The sequence below is a fragment of the Magnolia sinica genome, chromosome 19, assembly GCF_029962835.1.
Source record: "Magnolia sinica isolate HGM2019 chromosome 19, MsV1, whole genome shotgun sequence".
Classification (NCBI taxonomy): domain Eukaryota; kingdom Viridiplantae; phylum Streptophyta; class Magnoliopsida; order Magnoliales; family Magnoliaceae; genus Magnolia; species Magnolia sinica.
The window spans coordinates 46,383,220-46,396,505 of record NC_080591.1 but is presented as its reverse complement, the minus strand read 5'-3'; the positions used below and the strand labels follow the sequence as shown (position 1 = coordinate 46,396,505).

At 38.1% G+C, this 13,286-nt stretch overlaps 1 protein-coding gene across 9 annotated transcripts in view; it reads right to left on the bottom strand.

Annotated features, from left to right (window-relative positions):
- Positions 1–13,286, bottom strand: part of LOC131234968 (RNA pseudouridine synthase 2, chloroplastic) — a 128,110-nt gene that overhangs the window by 44,703 nt on the left and 70,121 nt on the right. For 7 of the 9 annotated variants that reach the window (XR_009165864.1, XM_058231999.1, XM_058231998.1 and 4 more), the window contains exon 4: positions 5,863–6,065. The exons of 1 other annotated variant lie outside the window; for it this stretch is intronic. Coding sequence is in view for 7 of the 8 variants with exons in the window: in XM_058231999.1 (XP_058087982.1) it covers positions 5,863–6,065 (203 nt within the window). In the remaining variant the exon portion in view is untranslated. The remainder of the gene's footprint in view (positions 1–5,862; positions 6,066–13,286) is intronic. One more of the 9 variants, XM_058231994.1, reaches the window with a different exon arrangement.

Sequence of the window (13,286 nt, the reverse complement as noted above, 5' to 3'; positions counted from 1 at the left end):
GTCTATGGGAATAGGTTGGTGTCCAGCACCAGATGGGATGTTGAGAGTTGAAATCTGATTGGTGGAATCGGGTGAGGCATACTGTCAAACAGGGGATGTGCGTTGGTTGACCATAGTTTCCTTGCTACTATTCTGGCCTCGCTCAACTGGATTTGCTGAGTAGCTACTTTAAGCGCGGTGGGGATTGGCGAAGGTTTCTCAATCTCAGAGAGAGCTTGTCTATGATTAGGAGCCAAAGGTTGGACCCTACGTTGAGCCATCGTCTGCCGAAGGCATACAGATTCGATCAAGGAGATGATCAGGAAGGATAGGTGCTCTACCTCTAGAGCTAGTGAAATTGATAAAGCCACTCCAAGAAAGGGTATGATCTTCACTCTGGTAAACATCAGAAAAGCCCTTGATAGAGAGATGGGATCTATGTCTACAAAATGACCTACTACCTGTTCGATGGTTGGTCTACTCCAAGCGTGGATAGGAATCCCTTAGATTCAGATCCAAATACCTCTGTTGGTGGAAACAGCAGAAGGCACCGATGGGGACATGGAACAGAGACCAATAGACTTGTGAAGAACCGAGTCTCGCTCGAAGGCAATTGCTTCGGCCCTAGTTTGAAATGAGATGAGGAAGGATAATTCTGAGATCCTGGCAACTTCCACCCCTAATGCACTGAATGAAGAGGATCTCAGTGCGTCTAACAGAGTTGGACTGAGAGGCTGGGATCCGCTGCTTCTCCGATCAAGGCATTTGCAAGGTCTTTCCGTCTTGAGTTTGAGATCCAAGAGGAACACGGATAGGGAGAGTTCCCTGATTGGGATATGGAGGATGATGATTGTGTTCAAAACTTATAGGCCAATGGCATTCCGGTCCAAAGGGTTGGTGGTTGGGGGGGTGGAGATATTTGGTTGACGAAGCAAAGCTGGGGGAGCAGGATGAGGTTTGGGGATAGGGTTTAGCTTATGTCGATCGTTTCCTGTTGAGGCGACTAGATTCGCAATAAACTTTATAGCCTTGGAAAGTTTATACTAGCATAGGGGAGAGTTGAGTAAGATGTTTGCTTCTCGATATTGGCTCAACACAAAACATGGGAAGACATCAGGGACACAAGTTGAAGTTGTGAACACCATACGGGACAATAAATATTGGAAAAAGGTTAAGAGTATCCTAATAGTGATGGAGCCACTAATGAGGGTACTCCGTCTTGTTGAAACCGACGAAACACCTACTATGGGCTTCCTCTAAGATGCCATGGATAAGGCAAAGTTAGCAATTCAACGTGATTGTACAAGTTGGGATTCTTATTAGAGGATGATCGACAAGAGATGGACAACACAACACCATCATGATCTTCATGTAGTAGGTTACTACCTAAATCCCAGGTACAGATATGCCCAACCATTTGTTGCGAATAATGAAGTTCGTGGTGGGCTAAAGAATGTGATAAAGAGATTAGAGCCTGACTTAGATATGCAAATAAAGGTGTTGAATGAATTAAATACATTTGGAAATCACCAGGGTAGCTTTGGAGATGCTCTTGCACATCATATAGTATCTAGGTTACAACCGGCTGAATGGTGAATGAATTTCGGAAAGTACGAAGGCTCTCCAAAAAATTGCAGTAAAAGTTTTGAGGAAGACAACATCTTCTTCTAGCTGTGAAAGGAATTGGAGTTATTTTGCACTTATTCATTCAAAGAATAGGAATAAATTGCAGACTAGGACGTTAGATAGACTTGTCTTTATGCACTACAACATGAAGCTAAGAATGCGACGACATCATAGGAGCATTACAGGCGCCGACACGGACTACTATCCAATAAACCTGGACAATATTTATGATGAGGACGAGCCACTTCTACCTTGGTTAGAAGCAAGAGAAAAACAAATTGAAGAGGATAGTGAAGACTTGGAAATTGATGACCCAATAATACGCACGGCGCAACAAAAGAGTTGTGCAGCTATGTTGGACCCAGAAAGAGGGGCAACTTTCATGCAAAGTCCGGCTCAAGTTCAACGGAAGAGTACTAGTACCATATCCATATGATTACAGATATCTAGATCCTTCTCAGTCTCGGGATTCCCAATCCCAACAACCTGAGTATGGGCACCAGTACAGTTACTCGTCAGGCACTGGTGGATATCCTTGCCCGGGGTCGGAGTCGTTGCCTAGTCAAGATCAGTCATCCTCTGGTTTCATCGACCTAGTTTTTCCCTTTGGCACTGAATATTATGGATATGCAACCCCTATTCCGCAGCCGCAGCCTGATGATGACAATGACGTGGAGGTAGAGGTCGAGCAACCACAACAAAGCAGATTTTCATTTTGGTGGTGAATCATGGTGTGAGTGACTGAGTGATGATTCGTGATTTTTATTAAGGTAAGTATTACTATATACCCATTAGTCCATTACCCACACATTCACCAAGCAAGCAAGCACACACCTAACATTGCCGAACTTGTAATAAAAATAACTCCCCTGACAATTAATCAAGTAATCCTTAATCAAGTTGCAGGGGAGTATATCAGATACTACTATATATATCTATATATATATATATATATATATGAGGATGACAGGATACTACTATATATATCTATATATATATATATATATATATGAGGATGACAGGATAGTAGGAGAAGTATCTAATATGTTAAAGACTTTAAAATAGAATGAACATTGTAATTTCTGCAAGTTTGGACTCTAAAGACCTCAGGTATGTTAATAACTTAATAATAATATAGAATAAATTATGAAAAATAATTGCAAACCCTACACGGCTACACATGTAAGATATTTTGATATTAAATTCATTTTAATATATCAATCATTGATGTTAGATAGTTAGAAATTTAAAAACATGAGTTTTGTAGTCAATTCCAGGTTGTCAAGTTCGTAAATTCATTAGACAGCCCGATACGACCGTTACACCACCGTAAACATGTTCAAAATTATAAATGAATGCATATTTGGAATATTTAGAATATTATCGATTTTTTGGGTATTTTTCCAGATTTTTCTGGAAAAAAATAAAATAATAATCAACAGTTACAGGCCCCGTATCGGCCGTTACGCCTATTGATGGGGACCGTTACGCCCACTGTTACCACTACAGAAAACCTTGGTTGGTTTTGCTTTTAGTCATGGAAGTAGGATTAGATTTCGAGAGCATGTATGGGTGAGGAATTGAAGTCTTAAGAGAGGACTTCCTGCAATTGGCAAGTACTGCCATGGATGGAGAAATTACAACAAACCTTTTTAGGGACAAGGGCAGTGTGGATTCCATTTTGCCGAAGGGATTTGTGCGTGTGCGTGTGCGTGTGTGTGTGTGTGTGGGGGGGGGGGGCGCTCTTTCTTTGTTGAGTATCCTTTTGGGGATTAGCCCTTCTTTAACGATGAAGGATTTGACGATTTGGCTCATAAACAAGACTAGAATTTTCTCATATGCTTGAAGGGCATTCTTCAAACACAGATATTGTGCACACTTCATTCTATTGGCATTGTGGGGTTCCTCCAAAGGTTGTTGTTTTTGCTTAGTTGGATGAAACAAGGCGCTCACCAATGACAACTTACAAAAGAAAGGAATGGCTATTGTTAATATGTGTTCCCTTTGTTTGCATAATGAGAGACAGACAACCATCTATTCATTCATTGTCCTTATGCAAGGAAGGTGTGAGATAGTATTTTAGGTAGTCTTGAGGTGAACTACGGGAGCCCTAACTCTATGAAAAGTTTCATGTGCTCATGGAGTGAAGGGGGTGTCAGCAAAAAAGGCAAAGGGTGTTGGAGAATGGTTACTCGCGAGTCTTTGGGAGATACGGGAAAATGAAATAATCATTGTTTCTGGAACACTTCAAGGAAGCCTCAAATGTCATTTTGAAGGCTAGGATGGATGTGGTGACTATGGGTCTTTTTCAATCGGAATTGCCAATCTGAACTTAATGTCTTGTTAGGTTCTAGTCAAGGTTATAATTTTTTGTTGTTTTAGCCTTTTACAATAAATTTGTTACTATTAATGTTCAAAAAACAATAATAGGTTAGAGCTTGAAAATTAATGACTAAAGAGTTTGGTCCTTCTGAGTAGTGTTCAGATTATCATTATTGCTACAAGTTTCGTTGGCCAGGGATACGAAAACAATATTGATATCACTGATAACTGAAAATGCGGGGAAACATTGGAGAAACATGGAGAAAACTGTGGAATATTTTAGTGAAACTTTAGGAGATCCTAAAATACATAAACTTGAATATTTAAGATTTAAAACACTGCAAAAAGAATACATACATAATAAGTTTTCGTTTAATAAGGGCCTAAAAGCATGTGTTGTTGTAAGAAATCAGTCCAACCATCCCATCTATCCATCCAAACATCCATCAATATTTTAGAATATCAACAACACACGATATTTTGCCGAGAAATCGTTGACAACTGGAAAGGAAACAAAACATTATGGTCTCGATATTGCCCATGTTGCAATAATGATAATATCGCGATATTATTGATATTATTGTCAACAAATTGAATGTTGCATACAACCATGCGCCCATTAAAAAATGAAATGGAATTTTTTTATAAATAATTTTTTTTTGTGATATCGATACATTGACGAGATTATCAAAATATTGTCAACCGTGTTTTAAGTATCGATGATATCGGTCGATATATCCCACGATATATATTATATCCCACCTGTGCGATATGAAACGCACATGTAGTGTCGATATATCCCACCTATTCGATCTGGTGAGCATTTTCGATTTTCAATTCATTTTGGTGATGTAAATCACGTTAAATCTATGTCAAATGGTTACAAATCTATGATTCTTCATGTTTTCCATGAAAAATTATAGATTTGGAGCTTCAATTTCAAGATTTGGGGGAAATGGGCCAAGTTACGAAAAATTGAGAAAAAACAAAATTTCTCAATTTCTTGCAAATCAGTTGCAATCTTTGTATCCAAACACAAAATCAAACATGTAGGTAACTTGATCTAGTGATTCTTCTTTTGCTTTTGAATGTATTGCTTGTGTTTCCATACATGTCTTCTTACGTTTATAAATTATATGAATATACAATATACTTGCATTAGTTCAGTTAGAAAATGCATATATTAGGACCCCATAGAAAGGGAACCCCTGTCATGTGTACTTTTCTTTTATGTTTTTTTCAACAATTCTTGAAGTTTCATTGAACGCTTCGACCAATTTCCCAATGTTCCCATGTTTCCCAACAATATCAATACATTACGCGATACAACCGATATATCTCATGCGATAACCGATTTGTATCTGTATCCCAAGGGTGCGATACATTACGCAATAAGGATATTTAAAACATTGATTGCCGATACACTGGGATACAAGCGACAACTGGAATTTACATAGTAAAAAATATTAGCGATAAATTGGCAATATCAATACATTGGCAATACTTAGCAATACATCACCAATGCCTAGAATTTCTCATACTACCGGTGTTTCAGTACCACTACATGTGTTATCGGTATCGCCGAGCTGGAGATATGGATAATATCAGGGATACTTCGATAATATCGGGGAATACTTCGAACAATACTTCTAAGAAAGCCTTGAATAAGATTATGGCTGAAAGTTGGGATTTAAAGCTTCAATCTACAATGTAGGTTGCACATTATACCATACAAAGATAGTTCTTGAGGTTATACCAGTTTGAAAGATGGTACAAAGAATAGCATTATATTTTCATATAATAGGCCTTGTCTTCTCACTTGGTTTTGAACAAACCGAGACAAGGAGAACTAAATTGTGAGATTATCTAATAGAAGTTTTCACAATTAGTTTCTTCCTTTCTATAGAAAGCAATGGCTAAAGGAAAATGAATCACCTACTAACAGCTCGGCGAGCATGCCTACAATTATTTCGGCTAGAAACAGCAGCCATGCGAATCCTATTGTTTGGATCACGAGCAATCGGGACATCAATGACTCCGTAACTTGGATACGGAACTCCAGAGGAAAGACTGAGGTACACTCTATGAATGGTGTGTAACTTGAACTGCTCAGATAAATGAGCATGAGAATGTTCATCCTGCCAACCAGGAGAAAAAAAATAAAATCATCAGTCTAGTACAATCTGGAAGTATATATTCCCCTACCAACTGCCAAGATTGCATCAATAATAATGTAAAAACCAATTCATACAACTACTACTTCCTCTACAGAAATCACCTAGAAACAATTTCATATGTTTATGCAGAGAAGAATACTTCATTTGCAGTAATATTTAAAATGTTGCTCATTGTACAAATTGAACCAATTCCATGGTCAAGAGGTGTTAATCTTTCAGTTTGGTGCTCCTAAATGTCATGGGGACTGCAGAAGAAATATACCTATTATAATTATACTCCAAATACTCAAAAACCAACCCCGAAATGGAAATGTTCCAATCTTAATTACCTGAGCTTCCACCAATTCCCAACCACATCTCAAAGCTATAATAGAGAAGTTTTCCAGCAGATGAAAGTTGGGGGTCATTTGGATGCCTGCAAATTTTATTAGTTGTAATGGGTTTACGTGTACCTCACTTACAGGTGATGTTTGGACAGGAAATTTCACCTGTGAGTTACAAGCTGCAATACAGCTTTTCAGGGTATTTGAGATCCTGAGATAAAGAAGTGATTTCACTTACCTTTAAACAACTTACATGGTTACACCTGAAACTCACTTTCAGGTGCAACTTGCTTACAACTTAAAAGGATAGAGGCATCCAAATGGCCCTGAAGGAATAGACGAGATCTACATGAGAGGCAAGGCCAAGTATGAGTACAACGAGCTGTCTGATAGGTACCATTAGAGATGTCTACAAACTTCAAAATGTGAGAGAGGAAAAGTGAAGACAGTAGACACAAGAGATGCATTAAGAGTGAGGACTAACCAATCTGGTGATTTTATGTGGAGATGGTGAGGCTATTTTTAGACATTGTTGAATGAAAACTTGGCTACTGAGATAGAACTAGGTACCTTAAGCCCTGAGGGTTGGGGAAGGCATATGTATTATTGCAGACTTCAGGTAAAGGAAGTTAGCTCTAGCAAGGATGAAAAGGATAAAGTTTGTAGGGATCAAGGGTGCAGCAATAGCATTTTGACAAGATCGATGGTTTAATTATGTTTTTTCATCAAAACTTAGCAGACAAAGAAAATGGTAGATAAATGGAGGAGAAGCACAGGTATCCCTATTTAAAAGAATAAATGAGATGCACAAAATTGCACAACTATCAGAGAATAAAACTTACGAATTGCACCATGAATCTTTCGGCAAGGGTGTTGGAGCAAAAGGTAAGACTAGAAACAAGTATTTCAGGTAATCGGTTGGGCTTCCTAAGTAGATCAATACTAGGGTGATGCAGGACAATTACCCACTTGCTCTAAAAGCTGGAACTGACCAGTGTGAAAATGCCCCTGCATTATAGAGGTTATTTTCTTATGCAATTGATTGAAGGGTAAAGTGAAGGAAAATATCTACACATGGCCTTCTAGAACTAGAGAAAGCAGTTGATAGACGATCAGGGCAAGTTATGTCATGGATGTTAAGCAGGAAAAGGTCCAGTTGATCTATCAAACATTTTTACAGACATGCATTAGGGTGTTATTACATGGATGACTATGGCATCTAGTAAAACAAGTTCCCGATAGTAGTTGGTCTTCTTCACAGACAGCACGAATCTCCTGCCCTTTTTATGCTTGCTATAGAAGTATGCAGGAAAAAGCTTCATTTATATATGTTGTATCTGGATGATGTGGTGCTGATTGATGAGAGTAGAGAAGGGGGCGAAATTCAGGAGAAATTTTCATTAGACTATCATTTGACCAGCCATGTCAAATGGAGCAGTGTTGGAAGTTAGGAAGCAACAGGAGCAGAAAACAAGCACTGCACAGTGAGAATGTTAAGATGGACACATGGGAAGGTAACTGAGGATAGAATCAAGAATTAGGCCACCTGAAGCAGCCTAAAAGTATCACCCATAAAAATAAATGGTTGGAAAGAATATTGAGATGGTCAAATATATGTTTTGGAAACCAAGATGGTCCTAGTAAGGAGAGGAACTTTGATTAGTGTTTGAGGTCTGGAAGGAGGATGAGAAGGTAAAATGACATGGATCAAGGTGGCGAGAATGGGGTATTAAGGCTGAAGGTAAAGGTCTTAGATGGGATTGGAAAAAAATATTTGTAATGGAAACCCCAAATAGTTGTCCAAGGCCAGATGAGGATGGCATGAGAATTTTACAAGAACAAGAGGATGGAGATTGGAGACGACATTAAGATGAAAGAATAAATGCAAGAGGAGAATATGAAAATAAATAAATAAAGCATCATGGCAGGACTTGGACACAACCCCACTCAGCTCAGCCCACTGAGTCGAACTCGACTCGATTTCCTCTATTGTTTTTTTCTCACTCAGTCCCCTCTTGTTCTTCCGTTCTCAATCCTTCTCCCTCAATTTCTTTTCTTTTCTTTCTTCTTTCTATCATGGATTTGGTTTTGATCTGTCGAAGGAGAGTATTTTGTAACCTCTCAGATGCCAGAAATCCGAATTGAAAGAGGATTCAATGATAGGTTACAATCTTACACAAGGACAATTTTGCACATATTGAGTCGGTTTGTTGTTTGTATCTTGTTGGACGTAGAGTAGGCAATTACTTATGATCGTTTGTCGATCATGTGGGCCACACTACGATCGTTTCGGATTCAAGATCAGAGGCGGTCCAAAAATGTGCAGTAGTGGTGGTTTAACGGGGAAGATGCACCCTTAATGGCAAATTCATTCTCTTAGCGTATTTCTTCACGACGAAGCTCATGGACGATCTGGATTGACGCCAAGAAGCTCGAGGAATCGAGAAATTGGAGCTTATGAGATTGGAGAGTGCGGCTACCTACTGCACGCCTAGTTTCAAGAAAAACAGAAACCAACCATTGTTTTCGGCATTCTTGCATTATGATCTAGTTTCTAGGATTGTCTAGATTACATCTAGATGGTCTAGATCGATTTGAATCCATAATTTATAAAAATCATTTAGTTGTTGCATGGAGAAGGAAACGGAGAAGAAATCTCCTTCTAACATTGGTCTCTCGCGGTTTCGGCTCATCACTAATCCATGTGTTTGTAGTTTTAATAGTTGTGATTAAAGGAGAATTCCCACCAGGATTCCCATAGGAATCAAACTGCGACAATGAGATCAAAAAATGGCAATTTCTGTTTTTTTAAACTGGTTATTTTCGTGCGCGGGTTAAAACTGGATTCTAATTTGCCGATAAAAATTTTCTATGGGGCCAGGTGGGGTCCACTGTGATGACTGAGAGAGAAATCCACTCCGTTCATCTAGTGTGGTTAGATTATCTTAGGCATGAGCTCAAAGATGAAGTAAATCCAATAATTAGGTGGGGCCACATCATACGAAGATGGGCAAGGAATGTGATTCATCTGATGAATGGCTTGGATCACACGGGCCCCACTGTAAAGGTTGGTTTAGAGTTGTCCAAGATCTATTTAGGATGGGTTTCTAAAACAGGAAAACGAATGGGATATCCATTTGAACATGCTTCCCACGCAGCAGATCCTCTTGGTTTCTTGGTTTGCCGCATATGTACATAGGCAAGCTATTTCTCATGCGTACAGGTCTGTCATTGGGCCATGGGTTGTTTCAAGGTTCAAGGATTCAGTGGCCCACTTGTAGTGCAATTTGCATCATCGAAAACTTTCTTTAAATCGGTGATCTTGAGTCATGTGATCAATAGATTTGAATTTAAAGTTCAATGGTCGGATCGGTCCTAAAATCACCCATCAATAGTTTCATGGGCTTCTTAAGATGTTTGGGAGTGAATGAATTGTTGATGTTACGATTGGACGATCATATTGAAATTTCATCAGGTGAAGGTGCCCAACGTAGGGTGTGTGTGCAGGTATCGAGACCTTAATGGATTTAGAAACCATAGGATTCTTACCCAGAAGTTTGGGATCTCTAGAAATAGGTCTAGATGAGTCCTAGCACAAAACATAAACCATTAGATTCATCGAAGGTCATCGACATATCGCAATGATGGTCGTTACATGATTTTCATGCAGGTCATCCAATAGATATGATGTGAAATCCTATGGATGATGGATCTTGTGAATTAGGTCCTGAAATTGATAGTGTACAACTCAATTGGCCTAAGCATTGTTTAAAATTTCATGACGATCAAGTTCCTAGAAATAAGGTTTCTGAGATTCAGTGTCGGGTATAGAACGTTTACACCATAGAAAGTAATGAACAAATTCCTTCCCAATCAAATAATGATGCCAATGGTGTAAAGTCTGGACAATGGCATAAAACTCCAAGTCATAAGTGGAATATTGTTGCTTTACATCGGACAGTTTTTCACTGAAGACAATTGGATGGCCCTCCTGATTAAGAACTCCACTAATGCCGATGTTGAAAGTGTCATATCTCACCTCAAATACCTTCTCATATTCTGAAAGGCGCAAAATTAGAGCTTCGATTATTTTACGTTTGATCCTCTCAAACACTCTTGTTACTGCACTTGTCCATCGAAACTTTCTCTATTTCATGCAATTGGTAATCAGAGCCATGTTGCTGAAGTTCCACACAAAACTTTAGTAAAATGTTTTGTGTGGCGAGGCCATGGAAACTACGAACTTCAAAGATAGCGGTAGGTATTGGCCAATCAACAATGGCTTTCACCTTGCTGAGGTCCACATCTACACCTTACAACAAGACAATGTACCCTAAGAGGACCACAGATGTACTCGTGAAGGTGCGCTTTTTAAGGTTGATGTAAAAGTGCTTGCGTCAAAGGATCCCGAAGATAAGACCCAGGTGATTGAGGTGCTCTGTCCTCGACGTCCTGTATATGAGGATGTCGTCAAAATAAACAACGACAAACTTACCAATAAAGGGGAGCAACAATAAGGTCATGACACACATGAAAGTGCTATGTGCATTTGTGAGATTGAATGGCATAACTAGCCACTTGTAAAGGCGTCTTATATGCTGTCTTCCATCCATCACCAAGCCAAATGCAAATCCAATAGTATCCATTCGGAAGATCAATCTTAGAAAAGACACTAGCACCTGGCATCAAATCTAGTCTTAAAAAGACACTAGCACCTAGCATCAAATCTAGTCTTAGAAAGACACTAGCACCTGGCATCAAATCTAGCATATCATCAAACGAAGGAATAGGGAAGCGGTACTTATTGTGATTTTATTAATTGCTTGGTTGTCTACACACATACACCAACTTCCATCCTTCCTAGGAGTATGGAGGGCTGACACTACACATGGGCGGGCTTACGCTCTCTCGGATGTAGCTATTTTTAAGCAACTCATCAACTTGACGTTTCAACTCGGCGTGCTCAGCGACACTCATTCGGTATGGTGGTAAGCTAGGTAAGGATGCTCTGAGAACCAAATCTACAAAGTTTAATGTTGTCATTACCATACGATATATGATTCAAATCATATGATTTCATCATATCGTACGGTCGTACGACTTAATTGTATATTAGGATGAATCGTACGATTAATCGTGATTCATACGAATCATACTGAATCGTACGATTTGATTTTTGCACAGAAAACCTGGAAATTTCTAATAAAAATTCATTGTTTTTATTTTTTCAGTTTTTACAATTTTTTTAGGGCTTTTGTTTTTAAAAGCTATTTAAGGCCAATATACATTAAAATATCATTTCATATGCTTCTTTTAAGAGAGTTTAGGGACTTTTGGAGATTGTGGGCCATAGAAAACTTAGACAAAGAAGTTGACATATCTTTTTTGTCGCTTAACGGAATCGAACGTCGCCTATTTCGTTCGATTTCTACATCAAAATAGGTATGAATACAGATAAAATAGTCCTTTAATCTTTTCTATTTCATTTCTTTCATTTTTGGGTTAAAATATGTATTTTTCATATATTTGCATTTTTATTTTTTTTTGCTGATTTTTTTGAAATTTTTTAGGGCTTTTGTTTTTAAAACTTATTTAGGGCTCACCCAATTAGAATATCACATATTTTCTTACTTTTGAGAGAGAGTGGGGAGATTTGGAGTTTGTGGCCCATAAAAAACTTAGAAAAACAAGTTATCATATCTTTTTCGCCTGTCAACAAAATTTAGCGCTGCTTATTTCATTTGATTTCTACATCAAAATAGGTATGAATAAATTTAAAATAGTTCATTAATCTTTTTTTTATCCTTTCTTCCATTTTTTGGGTACAATATGCATTTTTTGTCTTTTCCATTTGTTTTTCATTTATTTCAAGAGTTTTGTCATTTTCTTAATTACGTATCATCTTTTATGTTTGCGTTAACCTAAATAGTTCTTTTTCCTTAATATGTAAGCTTGTGTCTTGATTCTTATCGAAGCCTTAGAGATAGGAAAAAAGTCGAAGTCCAAAGATATTGACCTTACATGGGAATATTACTCAAAAATGGATGAGAACAATAATCTCCATCTAAAATGCAATTTTTGTGGTAAGGCATATTGAGGAGGAGTGTTTCAAACGAAACATCAACTTGCCCGAACCAACAAGAATGTAATGGCATGTTCCCAAGTCGGTGATGGTGTCATTCAAAAAGTTGTTGGATGGTTATGTGGATGAGAAGAAGCAACAAAAAGAAATGACGTACAATGTTGGAAGAGTTGCCATTATTGATGATGTGGAGGAAATGGGTGAAGGAAAAAAGAAAATGAACTATGGATGAATTGTGATAAGAAAGATTTCTAATTTCTTATATGCGAAAACTCTGCCTTTTAATCTTGTAAAGAGCCCCTTCTTTGCACCTATAATGGAAGCAATTGCTGCATTTTGGCCAGGGTTAAAGCTCTTCTATCATATCATGAAGGGATAATTTTTTGAAGATGGAGTTTGAGTCGATAGAGAAATCCATTGAGGTTTATAAGAAGGAATGGGTCAAGACTAAAACAATAATGTCGGATGGGTGGATTAATGGAGTGAATCAGTCTATTACAATTTTTTTCCTTCTCCCATATTAATCATCCCTCTCACCTAAATGAAATGGGATGAACTTCTTGTCAAGACTCAAATATTGCATATTTAACTCTTCAATTACATTAGTTTTCCTCACATTTAAGTGTTAATTCGATTTAATTATATACGTTTTCGTCACGCAAGGTGATTTGGAAGCCTATGATGAATAAGTGCTTAAAGGATGGATTTAGAGATCAAATGAAGATAATGAAGAATTAGATCTATTGAGGAAAATATTGAAGAATTCAAGTACCAAAG